Source organism: Phycodurus eques, chromosome 9, assembly GCF_024500275.1.
Source record: "Phycodurus eques isolate BA_2022a chromosome 9, UOR_Pequ_1.1, whole genome shotgun sequence".
In the NCBI taxonomy this organism is placed as follows: Eukaryota; Metazoa; Chordata; class Actinopteri; order Syngnathiformes; family Syngnathidae; genus Phycodurus; species Phycodurus eques.
The window spans coordinates 21,979,369-21,996,732 of NC_084533.1; the positions used below are offsets into that span (position 1 = coordinate 21,979,369).

The 17,364-nt window shown below is 42.2% G+C and overlaps 1 protein-coding gene across 2 annotated transcripts in view; it reads left to right on the forward strand.

The window, feature by feature from the left end:
- lnx2b (ligand of numb-protein X 2b) overlaps nucleotides 1–17,364 on the forward strand; it is a 31,803-nt gene that overhangs the window by 6,067 nt on the left and 8,372 nt on the right. Inside the window, exons 1-6 of one of the 2 annotated variants that reach the window (XM_061686612.1) lie at nucleotides 950–1,028; nucleotides 5,005–5,499; nucleotides 8,420–8,613; nucleotides 12,487–12,686; nucleotides 16,418–16,822; nucleotides 16,953–17,084. In XM_061686612.1, coding sequence (XP_061542596.1) covers nucleotides 5,111–5,499; nucleotides 8,420–8,613; nucleotides 12,487–12,686; nucleotides 16,418–16,822; nucleotides 16,953–17,084 — 1,320 coding nt within the window. In that variant the 5' untranslated portion in view covers nucleotides 950–1,028; nucleotides 5,005–5,110. Of the gene's footprint in view, nucleotides 1–949; nucleotides 1,029–5,004; nucleotides 5,500–8,419; nucleotides 8,614–12,486; nucleotides 12,687–16,417; nucleotides 16,823–16,952; nucleotides 17,085–17,364 lie in introns of those variants that run through there. The other variant, XM_061686611.1, reaches the window with a different exon arrangement.

Genomic DNA, 17,364 nt, shown 5'->3' on the forward strand with positions numbered 1-17,364 from the left:
ACATAATTTTTCCTATAACTATATATTCATTGCAATACGTCCTGTCTCCCAAGTCTGAGCAGAGTACCATCTAAGGCATTTTACTTTGATTCTTGTGACATCATTTTAAGACAGTGACATCGCCTTGACTCTTTGACATGGAGTACATGTCACTTATATTATCTGCCAAGAAAACCAGTGTATTTATACTACCTACACCTTGTAACCATGAAAGGCTTCTTATTTAGGTTTCCTCAAAGTATATGTATTATACTATAGTCTCTCATTTTATTTTTATTATTTTTTTTTTTTTTTGACAGCAAGCGAGTGACAACAGAGGTAAGGAATACTTTAGTATGTTTCAGTAATTTTAAATGTGTGAGAGGGGTAAAATTATAGGATTAGAAAAATGTTTTTGGTATGGTCTCTCCATATCGCAGATTTTCACCTATCGTGAGGAGGGCCTGGAACATATACCCCATGATAAATGGGTTCATTGTACCTTCTTTTGCACCGCCCTCTGTAATGATAGCAGCCTGGGTGAGTTTGGGTGTTGCTGTATGTGTGTGTCACAGGATCTATGAACAGTATCCACTGCAAGAGCAGGTATTAGTTGTACAAAGTGGGGAAAAAAAAGAGACCGCCTGTGTCACCAATGCCATCGTGTGTGACAAATCAGACTTGCTTGCAATCAAGTCATTCAGTATACTTCACCTGAGATCGTGCAATATCAGCAAACCTCCACCCCACAGACACACTCGCGCACAAATTACTTACGGCCACTGACAAGAGAAACACTTCGCTCTCGGCCGAGCTCCACTCTGCCTAGTTACACCAAATCACCATTGCATTCCTTACCCTGTGCAGCACACAAGTATTATTCCACACTCAGGCGCACACACGTGCATGCACGCCCACACATTATCGTGATGGTGTGCAGGAGAGGGAGGGCTCTGGTTTCATTGAGGCTGGAGGCAGCTGTTAGGTTAGAGTCTCGTGGTTTGTATGCTTTAGCTGCTTCCCACTCCACCTCGGAGATACCATCTCTGGTGAGTACAATACAAGGATAATAGCACTAGATGGGGGTTGGGGAACTTCAAGACTGTACTCCTCGAGAGAGAAAACTCTAGGTAGTTGTTTCTTGCCAATGTGTGAGCAAGTCTGAACAAATAACAAAGCAGCGTTCAAACTCCACGTTAAGCTCAAGCTTTTACAGCAACTTTACCAGTACTTGTGCTCTTACTGTAGCATTTATGAGTAGTTGAATAATTAAAATTCTTTTTATGGATCGTTTTCCATGATTGTTCCTTTCACATGCGCTTTGTGGACACATACAAGAGGTCCTCAGTTTATGACAGTCCTGTCATGTGTGGTTTCGAAGTTACAAACTGCGCATATTAGTAGTTTGTTGGATGGCGTAAGAATACATGATTACATGGCATAAGAAGGCACTCTCAATTACTGCCTTACTGATTTGTTTTATATTTATGACCAAAAAAAATTTCATACAAATATTTACTGTAATTAGGTTAGCTTCAATTGGCTTGTGACAAGTTCAGGGTGTACCCTGCCTCTCATCATTAAGCCCGCTGCACACCGAGCGATGTGGCAGAACCTGACTGAACTCAGGCGCAGCGTACGGAGTTGGACAACTAGTTTTCATAAGTGGCTGACGTTTTTGAATTGCTGGTGCGCTGCATTGCAACGTTGCAGATTTAACAGCCAATCAAAAAAATGCACAAATGCTTTCACACAAAAAAAAAAAAAGTAAAATATTTGTGTTAAATGTACCTGTGGATGAAATAGTGAAGTGTGCGGTCTCTGCCACCAAAATGCACGTGAGCAATGTACTTATTGCATCGGGTACAATCGGTGAATGGGGCAAGACAGCCTCTCAAAATATTTTTTTCTGGCAACCCGCTTCTATCTTTTTATGGTTTAATAAAAGTGCTACAGTACAGTAGAGTATATGGTATGTGGAGCCTCAAAACGCAATACTGGGTCGCAGTTTTCTCTCGAAGCGTATCGGTAGATGTGCAGGGCTCAATCATTCAATGTGCGAGTGTGAGTCGCCAACTGTCATTTTTGTTCAATGTTGCGCGGTGCGTGGCAGGCCTTACTGATAGGCCTCGGTGCATTCAGAAGTTTTTACAAATTCATGTTACGTCGCCGCTGTAGAAACAGAATTCCGTATTTGGGCACAACCACAGGAACCGCACACAGAAGTTAAAATAATAAATTAATTATTTTATTGCAGCTAGAACAGTTTCCATTTTTTTCGGAAGACACCTACAATATGTTGGGAGTGTTTCTGAGAGAATTTTTGTCTTCTCTCTGTGAACATTTGGAAGGCCCGAGGTCACTGATGTTGGTCCTGAGAGAGGGCCTGTCTTGCAATCTCTTTTCCATTTCATCCACTTTGAACTTCTCCAAGTCTGCTCCTACAAAGTCAGAAGCATGGGCTTATCCAAAATGTCATAATGACTGATGTATTCAACAATTGAGATATGTGTTCCAAATTCCAATGCTGTTGCTACGTGCAGTTTGTGTGTTGCATGAAAGGACAAAGACAAGTACAGTGAACCCCATTTATTACGGGAAATCCGTTCTAAACCCTCCCGCAATAGGTAAAAATCTGTCATATGGCGAGACCCAGAAAAAACTTTTAAAATAGTTTTATCCCTCCCAAGCAATTTTAAGACATTCTTATTAAAACACAAGTTATTGAAACTCACTTTTTAGAATTATCGTGCTAAGGATAATTTTTTTTCTTTTCTCACTCTCTTGCTGTCAAAAATCAAACCATATAATTTCCTTTACAAAATTCTCCTATTTTATTGCTAACATAATACAAAATGCCATAGACGGGGTAACAGAAATTAACATCAGTGTTACGGAAATCGTCACCGGTAATGAGCTTTTTTTGAGGGGCGGGGGAGCGGTGTCGTCCTACTGCAATATGATTAACTGGTTGCAAAGACGAGATTGTCACAAACTAAACAAGCAGGCTCTTTGAAGCTAATGAGGAGCACCGCCTGAGCTCTTTTATCCCCTTCCCAGCTGAGCAAATTGGGGAAGGTCAGCAGTACACACACGGTGCACGTAGGAGGGAGGAAGGGAGACACGTGATACAAGCACGCTGATAAGGAATAGTTAAGAAAATGAGTGACACCAGCAAGAAAAAGAGAAAAATCTGGACACATTGAAATTTTATCAACAATACAAAGCCAGAAAAAAAGGTGCCAGTGTGTCTAGCACTATGTAATAGAAGGGATCACCCACATTGTGCCTGCTGGCACCAGGTAGCCCCCAAGAACCACATGAGTAGCCTGTGGGTCTGTTGTAAAAATAGCTCACCAGTGATAAGACATTGTGATTTACTAAGAATGTTATTTATTTATTTTAACTTGGAACGCGTTTATTACTGTGCCAAATATTCTATACAGTATTTTGTTTAAAAATAAAATAGATTGTCTTCAATGTGCAAAATAATACATTTTAGTGCTGTAATTACAATACTATGTTACTGTGATTATTATTTTTGTTTTACTCAAGGTTATCAGAATCATCAGAACCTGATACTGGCTCATACCTGGACAAGCATATATTCTCTCTGCTCTGTGGGAACAATGAATATCAAAATGACAAATCGTGGCACTATATTACAATGAAGGGGGGGTCCTCTTCTTGCTCTTAATTATATGGAATGTATTCCAGCAGAGCTCAATGCTGCCTGGCATGTTGTGGCACAATGCGATACTACACTGAAGAAGAACTCTAAATTCTGACTTGCCTGTACAGTAATCCCTCGTTTATCGGGGCTTAGGTTCCGGACCACTCCCACAACAGGTGAAATCCGCGAAGTAGCGACCACGTTTTTTTATTATTAATACAGATTTTATATGAACCTTCCCAAACTCTTATAATCTTCCCCACACTCCTCCTAACCCCCACCATCCTCTTATAAACACTTTCTATACTATAAATACACCTTTTAAAGTTTTAAACATACGGGTAATGCACAGTAGTACTGTACTGTACTTTTTTCTTTGTTTTACAGTTTTGTTTTAGGATAGGAAGCATTTCATTCATTCATTCATCCTCCGTTCCACTTATCCTCACTAGGGTCGCGGGTGTGCTGGAGCCTATCCCAGCTATCTTCGGGCGAGAGGCGGGATACACCCGAACTGGACGCCAGGCAATTATTTTATCACGAAGAAATTACAGCATACCGTCACAATGCTGCAATTTGGCACATTATGCCTGATATGAATATGAAAAAAAAATGAATGCACTGAATGCACAATAGTTGAACCGTGATATGGCGAAGGAAAACTGTAGACTGTAAAAACCATAAAACAATTAAAAAAATAAAAAATAAAATCTATGATATAGCAGGCTGGGGAATGAAGTACTGTGATATAGCGGTGGTTCTGTAGTCATTAATAGAGAGGTCTGTCCCAATCCTGTTGACTGCACATTGTGTCATCGCAAACATTTTGTGAGCTCCATGACAGGAAAAGTACTGTAGGTTACTGTATGTGTTCGTACTGTATCTGTTCTAGGAGGTCATAAGTTTGTACCAAGAATGTGTTCCTATTCAGCATTCTTTTTCTGACGGAGAATTTAAGGGGATTACGTGGTGCACAAAGAGAGCAAGACCAGTGCTGATTGGGTCCAATGGGGCATAAGTGACAGGACCTCCACTGCTGACCACTTCATTCAAACCTCATGCTCTCTCGTAGCATTGTGCTTTGTTCCTTCGTTGTAGCACAGGTTTGACTTCAATCCACTCTCTCCCTCATTTGATAGTTTAGCTCCTCCCATGGAATATAGAGTGACTTTTTTTTTTCAGCTGAAATGAGAATTCCTTTTGTCCCTCAGGAAGCCCGCTGAGAGGAAGCAGCTGCCGTTCGCTGCCATGTTGCTATCGCTCGGTTGATTTGTCATTTCCTGTGGCCGCCATGAGCAGGAGCAGCTTTTAAACCGGCTCATTACACCACACTGTGTTTTCTCTGTCCGCAGGACATGAAGTCATGGAGGTGACGTGGTGAAACCTTTACCGTACACTGACCGTCTGACTGGATTCACCTCACTTGAACAAGCTGATTTTGAGGATTTCAGTGGGACAATGTCTACAGCAGAAACCAAGATCGCAGGCTTGTCATGGGCGAGGGTCTGCAAGGAGTGTGGGCAGCAGCATGAGGGCCAGGAAAGCCACCTGTACGAGTATCCTGAAGATGTGGATGACGAGCTGGTGTGCCACATCTGTCTGCAGCCCCTCATCAAACCCATGGACACCCCCTGTGGACACACTTACTGCTTTGACTGTCTAAGCAGCTTCTTGAAAGATAAGGACTTTTGCCCTGTGGACCGGCAAAGGCTGCAGCTGCACCAGTGTCGGCCCTCCACCCTGTTGGTTAGGAACCTGCTGGACAAGCTGGCTGTGATGTGTCCATACTATGCCGAGTGCCAGCAGCAGATGCAACGCTGTGAACTTCAACCTCATCTACACAATAGGTACCACTCCTCTGGCTTGTTTGATAAGTCAGCTAAAGATTGACAGAAAATGCCAGCAGTATTAGTCCATTTGTTTTAATAATAATAATAATAATAATAATAATAATAATACAGTGGTGCCTTGAGATACAAGTGACCCAACTGTTGAGTTTACCCCTGATGAGACTGTTCACAAACTGAAATATTTGCGAACCGAAGCTGTGTCCCATTGAAATGAATGCAAATAGAATTAATTATTTCAAGCCCCAGAACCGAGTTACGTTTGCCTTGTTCTTATTAGTGTGTAGTTAAAAATAAATACAGTACAAAAGAGAAATAAGTGAAAACACATCGACATATTGGGTGAATTCCCTAGTAGGAGTTCTTCAATGTATCTGCCCTGGAGGTTGCCCCCAAAATGGCTGCTTTAAACCAAAATGGCCCAAAATCCTTTCGTGTCGATCAATAAAAACTGGCCTTGGGGGATAATGTTTTCAAACTTTCCAGGCGGCGCTACTGAGTGAGTTGTGTGGGGTTGTGTTGGAAAACCCTAAAATACAAACACTTTCTCCAGGATAGATACACCTTCAAAAATTGGTGAGCTTTCGTTTATTCGGCCATGTTGAGGCCCCAAAAAGGTGATTTCCCAAGCTTGAAGAAAAATAAACAGCGCATTTGTTAAAGGGCTTATACCTCAGTTTTTAAACCGTCCATATAAAAGTTCCCTTAGTTTTTTTAAATCTCTCTCCAGCGCAATTGGCACTACAGTGCACATCATAGAAGCTCCAGGATGTATTCACCTTTTCCTTTTACACAGAATCAAGCAAAAGTGTGATATATGTAGTTGCAGTCCCCTTATACAAAAGGTGTCCCACAGAATTAAAAAGTACAAAATGGGTCAACTAAACTAACATAACTTACAATCAGAAAATGTCAAACAATTACCAAATAAGTTGAGGTGTAGAGAGCAAGTGCATAACAAGCTAATAGTGATGCATTTGGAAAAATACACTCCTTCTTGCCGATGTTGAGGAAAGAAGATTTAGCAGTTAAATATTAAAGCCAAATCCTGCAGCTTCTTAGTTTAGCATAAATACGTACAAATGGGCTAATGTTTCTACTATATGATGTCTAAGGTGCACCAAAGTCACACATTTAAATGCATGTGTATAATCCTGGGGTAGTTATGAGGCACACAGCTTCTCAGCTGAGGGACAGTAACTTCCTTGACATTTCCTGCTGGTTGCTAGGCAACATGTCTGGACATTTATTGAAGAAATCAAACAGACAGATTTAGCTTCAGCCTGATTGCTGTTTAATGCTAAACTAAGGTTGATGGCTGTATTTTAATGCTAATAGACACGAGACGAGAGTGGTATTGATCTTCTCTCATCAGCTGCTAAAAAGCCTGCAAGCTTATTTGTAATTTAATGCATTATACAGCAAATTCACTGGTCACATCATTAGGTACACTTACATTTATGCAAACTGACAGCCCCCCACTCCAATAGAGCACTGTATTGTGGAAAGGGAGGGAGTCCCAACACAGCCATAGATTATGTAAGAGTGTGTGTATTATAAAAAGTGTGCCATTGTGCTCCACTTCATAGAATACTAAAAAAAAAAAAAATACATTAACAGAAGAGTGGTGTATGTACAGTAAAAATATGAGACCTGCTTTGGCTGCTACAAGTATGTTTGATTGTGTAACATCACCATCACAAATGCACAATCACTTCCTCTGAGACATGCAAAACTTGAGGTTTCAGAGTTTGAGGCGAACTATAAATCACTGGCCTTGCTATCCACATGGTCAGCGAGGTGCTTATGTCTGAGGTCGGCCGTGATGACGCAGCTTGTTGTGGTTGGCAGGCAGCAGCCGCTCTGTGCAAACAACCAAGGGGGGGCAAAGTTCGGATATGAGGAACAAGCAGACTAAAGTATGGAAAGCAGTTTGAGTTTTTATTCCACATCCTTGATGTCCATCTTAAGGTCCACATACTAGGATAATCTTTGTCTTTACTAGTAAGACACTTCAGCGCACATAGACCTTAAAGTAGTAGGACTACTAGGAATGACTAGGGCTCTGTTGTAGAATACGCAATTAAGCCTTACGAGTAAACAATATTATTGCACTCGTAACACTACGAGGCCCAACTAGCTATAATGTGTCACATACTAGTAGCCTCCTGGACCCTACTAGTAGTACCAAAATGCCCACTAGTAGTTTTGCCTCACTAGTAACTTGTCCTACTAGTATTTGAAAGTTGTCCTACTAGTGTGCAGGGATGTCATACAGTAGTGGAAGGCAGTCATGGAAAAAAAAACATTTCCAGTAAGACACAGTGCACTGAATGGTTTTACGAGGGAGGGCACAGAGCGTACTACGACATGGACCTTAAGCTGGATATCGAGGACATCATATAAATGCTCAAACGGCTATATGGAAAGATGTTTGAGCATTTTTTTTATATATATATCTTTGATAAGAGGGCTACTAGTGTGTGACACATGTATACTAGTTGGGTCTAGTAGTAGTATTAGTGCAGCACAATAGTTTACTAGTAAGGGTTAATTCTGCATTAGTAGGCCGAAAGTGGCACTAGTAGTGCAAAAAACCATAAGACAAAGTTGTTCTACTAGTGTGCGAATTTTTTTGCTAGTGAGGACAAAGCATGTACCAGTACCTGAACTTTAAGCTAGATATTAAGGATAGAGTAAATGCGCAAACACCTTTCCACACTCGAGCGGACACAGTCTTCTGTGCACTCGAATGAACTTGACACGCATATTTGTAACATTTAAGGATATTTATCATGTTTTTCCTCTCCGTTTTTATGTCCACCCTTGGACCTCGTAATGCTGCCATTTCCATTTATTTATTTAAAAGCCAGTGATCAGTCATCACTTCTCCCTGAGCATATTCTCTGTCTTTGCCCAGATGTCCCCCTTTCAGGAGACTCCGGGAGGAAGCGGAGAAGAGAAAGAGGCCTTCGTGGAATGAACTGAAGGGGCGTAAAGGCGACGGCGAGCTGTTTGCTGATGCTAAGCATGCAGAAACGCCGCCACGCAGCGCCACCAGAGACCTGCCCGATCCTGGACTCATTAACCCTGCCTATGAAGAAAATGAGGATGGTATGGAGTACTTGTCATCAAAAAGCTTCTATTGCATAAGTCTTTCCCTCATGATTGGCTAATGTTTAGCTGAGTTGGCTAGAAATGATCTCACTGATGTGCCCATCCCACGTCTATGGGGAGTGATTGTAGACGCATTAGAATTGCTGATTGTTGAATCCCCAAGTCTGCCACGGGTGAATCATTAGTGTAGCTGCAGGAACACGCAGCACATCACAGTTGTTCTTACCAGACACCCTTTGACTGGAAAATTACAACCAGCTTCTTGCAAGCCTGTCTCGAACTACGTCTAGTTATGATGTAGTTCAGATATGTTCCAGACCCAGGTTATTAACCCTAACTCAACTTTTGTTTTACCTCTCTCACACGATTTAAATGGTTAAACCTAGTGCCTTTTCTTAAGGCCTCTTTATACTCCCGCGGTCACACGGCCCCCAACGCCCACAATGCATCACGTGACCGACGAATTGCCCCGCGCAGCACGTCTGCATAGCTTGCCGCACACCCGACAAAAATAGTTGCTTCGCGTCGAACGGCGCGGATATAATCTCTCGCGATTGGTCCGTTTTAGTCACGTGCTGCGATGACGTACCAGCGTGCCCTTGGTTCTACATAGCATACCATGGCGCAGTGACGTCAGTGCGGTCGCCGTCCGCGCGAGTATAAAGAAGCCTTTAGTGTCTGTTTTCACTCTCTCACAGTCAAGAAATGGGAGACTATCATATAACATCACTGAGGAAAACAAAAGACTCATTTGCAGAGTTCTCCAAATAACAGTCAAAAGTGTGCTTGCTTTCAGCTGTTAATTTGTCACTGCTTGTGGAGGTTTATTGTAAAACTGACACATAAAGCCAAAAGACAATTTAAAAGCAAAAATGTTAAACCAAACCATATAAAAAGTCTGCTAGCTTAATGCCAACATATAATGTGAAACACCATAGACAGGCTAACAGAAATTAGCATAGATGTTACCATAATTGTAAACCTGTAAAGCTTCTTCAACACAGATGGAGGAGTGACACAGGCAGTACAAGAAAATTAAACATTGTGTATTTTAACACTAAAATTTTCAACCAGATGATTTAATTTTGTCTTAACAAAAGTCCACTAGCTTAATGCTAACCATATAATGCAAAATCCCATAGATAGGGTAATGGAAATGAGCATAGATGTCATCGACACATGGAGCAGAAACACATACAGAGCACACAACAATACTCATATTCTCTCTGCTATGTGGGAACGATAACTATTACTGCAGCTTAGTAGGGGACCTTCTCTGCCTCTTCTTGCTCTTAAATGCGCTGCATCTACATACAAGAGACCTCAGTGCTGCTCAGCATGTTGGTACTACACTGAAGACTTGCAACTCTATATTCGAACTTGCCTATTTTAAAACTCATAAAGCGTGATCGTTTAAAAATCCACATATAGCAGGGGCGTCAACGACAAAAGGCGATATACCGGAAGTTACTGTAGTATGTGCCAATAGGAGGTACAAAAAATAGGTAGAAATAGTAGCTTCACATCTCAATATTGTTATTTGACACATTGAGTGGTGCAGATAACTGAATGATTTTGTGTTTTTCATAGGAAGTGTCAGCACTAACTAGTAAAAGCAATGTGTATTGGTTCAATGAGATCTGTTTGGTTTACCTATCTGTACACCACAAAATCGAACATCACGTGCCATTCTGTCTATTGACACTGCATTATGTCATATTTACATTATTTATTTACAACTGAAGGCCTTTCACCTCTGCTTCAGTACAGGCATCAGTTGAAACATGGAAACATGGGGTGATTTGTATTTTTCCCTTTCTTATCAATGATAAGCAACAATGTACAGTACAGTGCTCAACATAAACGGGCACGCCCCTACAGATTAGTTGGACAACATTGAGTATTGTTTCAGAATCAATATTTGTTCTTGTTTTCACTGAGAAATAAATCCAAAGGTTACTTTTCAAAGGGAGTGTGCTCACTCTCAGGTGCATCTCAATAAACTAGAATATTATAGAAAATGTTCAAGTGCAATTGTGAAGTGAAACTTGTATTAAATAGACTCACTACATGGAGAGAAATGTTTCATGATATAATTTTGATGATTACGAAACCCCTACAATTCTCAAGAATGTAAAATATTACATTAGAAACAACATAATTTTTAATGTAGAATTTAGTTAGAAATTTGCCCTCTGAAAAAGTATTTTCCTATCTGTTTACTAGATCTTTATAATATATTTTTTATTTAATGATGGAAATAAATTGACTTTTTTATAATATGCAGATTTATTGAGATGCACCCGTATGTGGAGCACTTTAAAACTCTTGAAGTGCAACCGAACAGTATCGCTTTGGAGTTGTTCCATGTAACGTTTGTAAACTGTTGTAGTCCTTGTCATAATTTGCAGTGTCTATAATAACATTTTAACAGGATTACAACACGCAGGTGGTCATCACATAACGTACAACTTTAAGAATAATATGTAAAATTGTACAGCTAAAGATTACCTACTGTCATGTACTGATGGCCAGTACATGATTTTGAAGTCAAAGTAAATCTTAATCATGACTAAGTTCTAATATACAGTGGTGCCTTGAGATTTGAGGTAAATTTGTTCTGTGACCATGCTCTTCTCTCAAAACACTCATATCTCAAAACATAGTTCCCCATTAAAATGAATGAACATGCAATTAATCTGTTCCGGGTACTCTGGGTACTCTGGTTTCCTCCCACATCCCAAAAACATGCATGGTAGGTTGATTGAAGACTCTAAATGCCTGTAGGTATGAATGTGAGTCCGAATGGTTGTTTGTTTATATGTGCCCTGCGATTGGCTGGCGACCAGTTCACTGTGTACACCGCTTCTCGCCCAGCGTGAGGATAAACTATGAAAAATGGGTGGATGGATATTTTTACTTTAAAATTCATCCTGTGGGCTAGATTGTACCCTCGAGCAGACCGATTTCGGCCCCCGTGCCATATGATTGAGACCCCTGTTGTGAAATAGTCCGAAAAAGATAAGTAGAGAATGTTAAAATATTAACTGGTTTTATGAAGTGTAATCAAGTCTCTCACACGCATGCACCCAGACACACACACGTTCTGTAGTACATTCGGGTGCTGTGCTGTCACTCCCACACTCTACCCCGCCACCCTTTTGTGCTCCTGTCATGCAGCAGGAAGGCTCAGTATCTCTTGTCAGCGGTTATGTTCCAAAAACCTTAGTTTTACATGTCTTTTAATAAGAAAACATGCAATCAACAGTATGGTATTGCGTACAAATACACTAACAACATTTGCACCCTTACGTGACCTTCAATTTCTCTTAAGATAAGGCTGTAAGATAACTTACAGACTCTTCTGTTGTGTAAACCCTCCACATTCCATTAGTGTGAATGGCTCACGTCTTCTGCAGAATATATTCTTCGTTACCGTATCTTCGTAACTTCTCTGGCATAATGGATCTCTTATCCACAGCTTAAAAACATTTTTAACACCCTTGGTTGGTGTTATTTTGTGTGTGTTACATTGTTAGCCTGTGTGGCTGTGGTGTTTTCCACTGTATGCTTGATGGGGACTATGTGGTTGTTTCAAATACAAAAAGTGTAACTCTATGTTTTATGGTTAGTTTTTGAGTAAACTCCAACTGGTAGTGGCAATCAACAGCTTGAAGCATCTTTTTTTAATCTCAAGTTTGGGCTCTTAAATCAAAGCAAAAACTCGGCCGATTGACTGCTCGTATCTCACAAAACTCGTAAGTCAGGTCACTCATATCTTGAGGCACCACTGTAAAATGGTATTTAAAATGGAGGAAAGCAGGACAGATGTTTTTATGACCACGTGGTTGTTGTTCTTATCGTTGCCAGACAACACGCCACTTCGCTCTAGCCTAGTGGCCGAGTCCAATGTGGTAGAGCTCTTCAGAGAGGAGGCAGACGAAGACCTGGGCTTGCGCATCGTGGGGGGCAAAGATACGCCGCTAGGCAACATCGTCATCCAGGAGATCATACGTGACTCGCAAGCCGCTCGTGACGGTCGACTAGCACCTGGAGACCACATCTTAGAGGTGAGAGTGAGCCTTCTCAAATGTATAGACCTTGTCGCCATGACGTCACACATATCTCCGGGTAAGGCTGGGCGATTAGGGAAAAAATAATGATCACGATTATTTTGATTGATACTGAGATCACGATTAATAAATATAATTAATTGATTTTGAAACGTTGTATTTATTTAACTACCAAAACTCAACTTTATAAATAAACATTCAATAAAAATAAATATAGCCATGGCTAAAAACATTGGCATGCCTTGGGTGGCTGTTGTTTTGGAAATTAAATCAGGAAACAATCTTGTCTTTTGTAGCTTTAATGATATCTTTCCAAAGAGAGAGACAGTCGAGAGATTATAAATTGCTTCGCGTCTCTGCAGAACATGGAAGAACAATGCCGTATTAAACCAAAATGGGAGGGAGATGATGAAAAGAGAGAGATCTATTTACAAAGTTATCTCATCTTGTCCTTGAGAGTAAAGGGAGGTTAAAGACAGGATGAGAGAAGGGAAGTGCACTCATTAGTGAAAATTAAAAATTGTTTTCTAACACAACTCAGGTTGTTTACCTCATTGCTGTCCTAGTTACCACATGTTGCATCAAACTACTAAGCTACTAAATGCATTTGAAAAAGGCCACACAAGAGCAAAGGACTATTTAAATATTAAAATACAGTATAGATTATATTTTTGTCATTTTGCCATAACACTGTATTGTTTATTATTTGTTAAACATTTTATCTTTCTCACAATATTCTGGCATTTAGCAAATAGAAATAATGTTGGTAATCCTAATTGACCTAAAACGAGGCACTCCACCCTTTTCCGACTAAGGACCATGGTCTCAGATGTAGAGGTGCTGATTCTCATCCCAGCCGCTTCACACTCTGCTGCGAACCGCTCCAGTGAGAGTTGGAAATCACAGCCTGAAGAAGCCAACAGAACCACATCATCTGCAAAAAGCAGAGATGCAATTCTGAGGCCACCAAACCGGACCCCCTCTACGCCTCGGCTGGGCCTAGAAATTCTGTCCATAAAAGTTATGAACAGAATCGGTGACAAAGGGCAGCCTTGGCGGAGTCCAGCCCTCACTGTAAACGAGTCCGACTGACTGCCGGCAATGTGTACCAAACGGTTCGGGGATTGCCGCCACGACGGGCACCAACTACCTTACGGCCACAGCTCCGGTCAACCGTCTCGGCAATAGAGGCGCGGAACATGGTCCACTCACTCAATAACCCCCGCCTCCCCCAGGACGTGGGTGAAGTTCTGCCGGAGGTGGGAGTTGAAACTCCTTCTGACAGGGGATTCTGCCAGACGTTCCCAGCAGACCCTCACAATACGTTTGGGCCTGCCACGTCGGACCGGCATCTTCCCCCATCATCGCAGCCATCAGTTGATAGCTCCGCCCCTCTCTTCACCCGAGTGTCCAAGACATGCGGCCACTAGTCCGATGACAGGACCACAAAGGCGATCTTCCATTGGCGACCTAGGGTGTCCTGGTGCCAAGTGCATGTGTGGGTTTGAACATGGTGTTCGTTATGGACAATCTGTGGTGAGCACAGAAGTCCAATAACAGAACACCACTCGGGTTCTGATCGGGGGGGCCGTTCGTCCCAATCACGCCCTTCCAGGTCTCACTGTCATTGCCCACGTGAGCATTGAAGTCCCCCACCAGAATGATGGCGTCCCCAGCGGGAGCGCTCTCCAGCACCCCCTCTAAGTACTCCAAAAAGGGTGGGTGCTCTGAACTGCTATTTGGTGCATAGGCACAAATAACAGTCAGGACCCGTCCCCCCGCCCGAAGGCAGAAGGAGCCTACCTTCCTTTCCACAGGGGTGAACCCCAACGTACAGGCGCCGAGCCGGGGGGCAATAAGTATACCCACACCTGCTCGGCGCCTCTCACCGTGGGCAACTCCTGAGTGGAAAAGAGTCCAACCCCTCTCAAGAGGACTGGTACCAGAGCCCAAGCCGTGTGTGGAGGCGAGCTCGACTATATCTAGTCTGAACTTCTCAACCTCACACACCAGCTCGGGCTCCTTCCCTGCCAGAGAGGTGACATTCCACGTCCCTAGAGCCAGCTTCTGTAGCCGGGGTCGGATCGCCAAGGTCCCCGCCTTCGGCCACCGCCCAGCTCACACTACACCCGACAAGGGAAACCTAGATCCATAGATTTTCTTCGTCATAGGATTGTTTGGAGCCGTGCTTTGTCTGGTCCCTCACGTAGGACCTGTTTGCCATGGGTGACCCTATCAGTGGCGTGAAGCCCCAGACAACTTAGCTCCTCGGATCATTGGGACATACAAACCCTTCCACCACGATAAGGTGACTGCTCAAGGAAAGGAACATCACAACAGTGCATGTCATTATTATTATATTTTTTTTTAATGGACAAATAAGCATGTGATAAGCGTACCTAGTAGAGGTAAGTGACTACAACATTCTATCCATCCATTCATTGATATTAATTTTTTTTTTAAAATGTTTTTTTATTTATAATTTTTTAATTAATTTACTTTTTTAAATAGCGCTTCTCCTCATTATGCTCACATGTGTGCTGGAGCCTGTCCCAGCTGACTGTGGGCAAGAGGTGGGGTACACCCTGGGCTGGGTGCCAGCTATTCTCAGGGCACAAATAGACAAACAAGCACACGCACATTCACACCTGTGGACAATTTAGATTGTTCAGTGAACCTAACATGCATGTTTTTGGAATTTGGAGCTAAGCTGGTGTTCCTGCAGAAAAGCCATGTAAGCACGGATGAACATGCAAACCTCACAGCAAGGCCGGAGCTGAAATTCGAACCCTCAACCTCAGAATTCTGAGGCAGATGTGCGAACCACTTCGCCCAACATCCTGCCCAATCTAAAACATTCATTCATTCATCCATCCAGGTAAAGAAAATCTCTTTTGCAATGCCGACATGGCTGCAAACATCAGAGTAAAAGAAGGCAAAATAAAAGCACTTTTCTAAAAGCAAATCTCTAATGTACTTTTGAAGTAAAAACTATATACAAGTATACAGATGATACCGTTCAACAGTTTGGGGGGCATCTATACAATTTCATATTTTCCATGAAAACACCAGTGTATTTATACATTACCAGTCAAAGGTTTTGTGGTCATTTAGAAATATCCTTATTTTTGAAATATGTTTTTTATGTCTCTTAGGAAATTAACATTGTCTAGACTGTATTTTTGATTGAATCAAAAATACAGGTTAGACGATGTTAATTTCCTAGGAGACAAAAAAAAACATCTGTGTGTATTACTGTCAACCACTGGAAGTACAAAACTCTTCCTCAAATTCCCTCCAGTTTTGTAAACATGCCTCTTTAAAGTAGGGAATATGAAGGCAGATATTCATGATAAACTGGTTTAGTGTCCATGGCAGCAAAGTGTGGTTACTACCGGGCAGGCGTGAGCACCGCAGGTTGACACACTCAACTTATTGTGGCTGCTGTCACTGATTGACAAACTTTAATTTTTGATGTCCTTCCCTCAGCATGGTGGCTAAAGTTCAATCTGGTTATGTAAATATTATATGTGGTAACTGAAACGGCAACATTTTAGTTTCCTACCTTCAAATAAAAATCAGCCTCAACTTTATATGTGAAACTCTTGCCCTTCTGTCTACACAGCCTATAATGGAAACAAGCCAAATCTGGGTTAATTGTTCCATCCTGTGCTGCTGATGTAAATATAGCTTTTAATTTCTTTTTGTCTGTGCTACAATGTTTCCAGGTGAATGACATCAGCTTGGCATCCGTCCTTCACGCTAGGGCCGTCGCCTTGCTGCGCCAGCCTTCCCTCGTCAGGCTCACCGTCATGCAGGAGAAAGGTTTCAAACCGAGGGAGGCGAGCTCCGATCAGCACCCCGTTTCGTCCGGCGGCGCCCATGGCAACATGGTCTCCGCTCACAATCCTGGCACGGTACTGCAGGTGACGTTGACAAAGAGTCAACGCTCGGAACCGCTCGGCATAAAGCTGATCCGCAAATCAGATGAGAGTGGTGTCTTCATCCTGGATCTGCTTTCGGGAGGGTTGGCAGCAAAAGATGGCAAATTGAAGAACAGCGACAAAGTGTTGGCCATCAATGGACACGACCTGAGGCACGGTACACCTGAGAGTGCTGCCCAGATCATACAGGTACAGTGTTTCCCTGCTGTAGCGCAGGTTATGTTTCATTTCCTAGCTATTTCATGGATTTGTTTTTTTAAGCAATTGTTTTTTTATGGGTTTTTACAGTATACTTAAAGCAAATATTTTCTTTGTGCAGGCCAGCGAAGTGCGTGTCAACTTTGTAGTCTTGAGGCCAGCAGAGACTCAAGATGAAGGCGGACCACAAGGCCGAGCGACCAGGAGGGCGCCTGAGCCGCAATACTTTAGACGATGCTCCACCTACATGAAGGTACGGTGGAACATTTCTATGCACATCTACTGAACCGTCTTCAGATGTTAACCCCTCAAACTCCACAATTTCACATGTGTAAAGCGGAGTACACACATACCAATTTTTAACATCCTAAACAATTTTTAAAATGAGAATGTAGCCCTAACCCGAACTCTGTGTAGACCACACGCAAAGATTTGTGATCGTAAATATGGAACAGTTTTAACATTTACCACAAACTGAGGCAAGTAGAACTGAACTGAGGTGAAGGGCTACTGTGCAGTGGAAAAGGGGCATG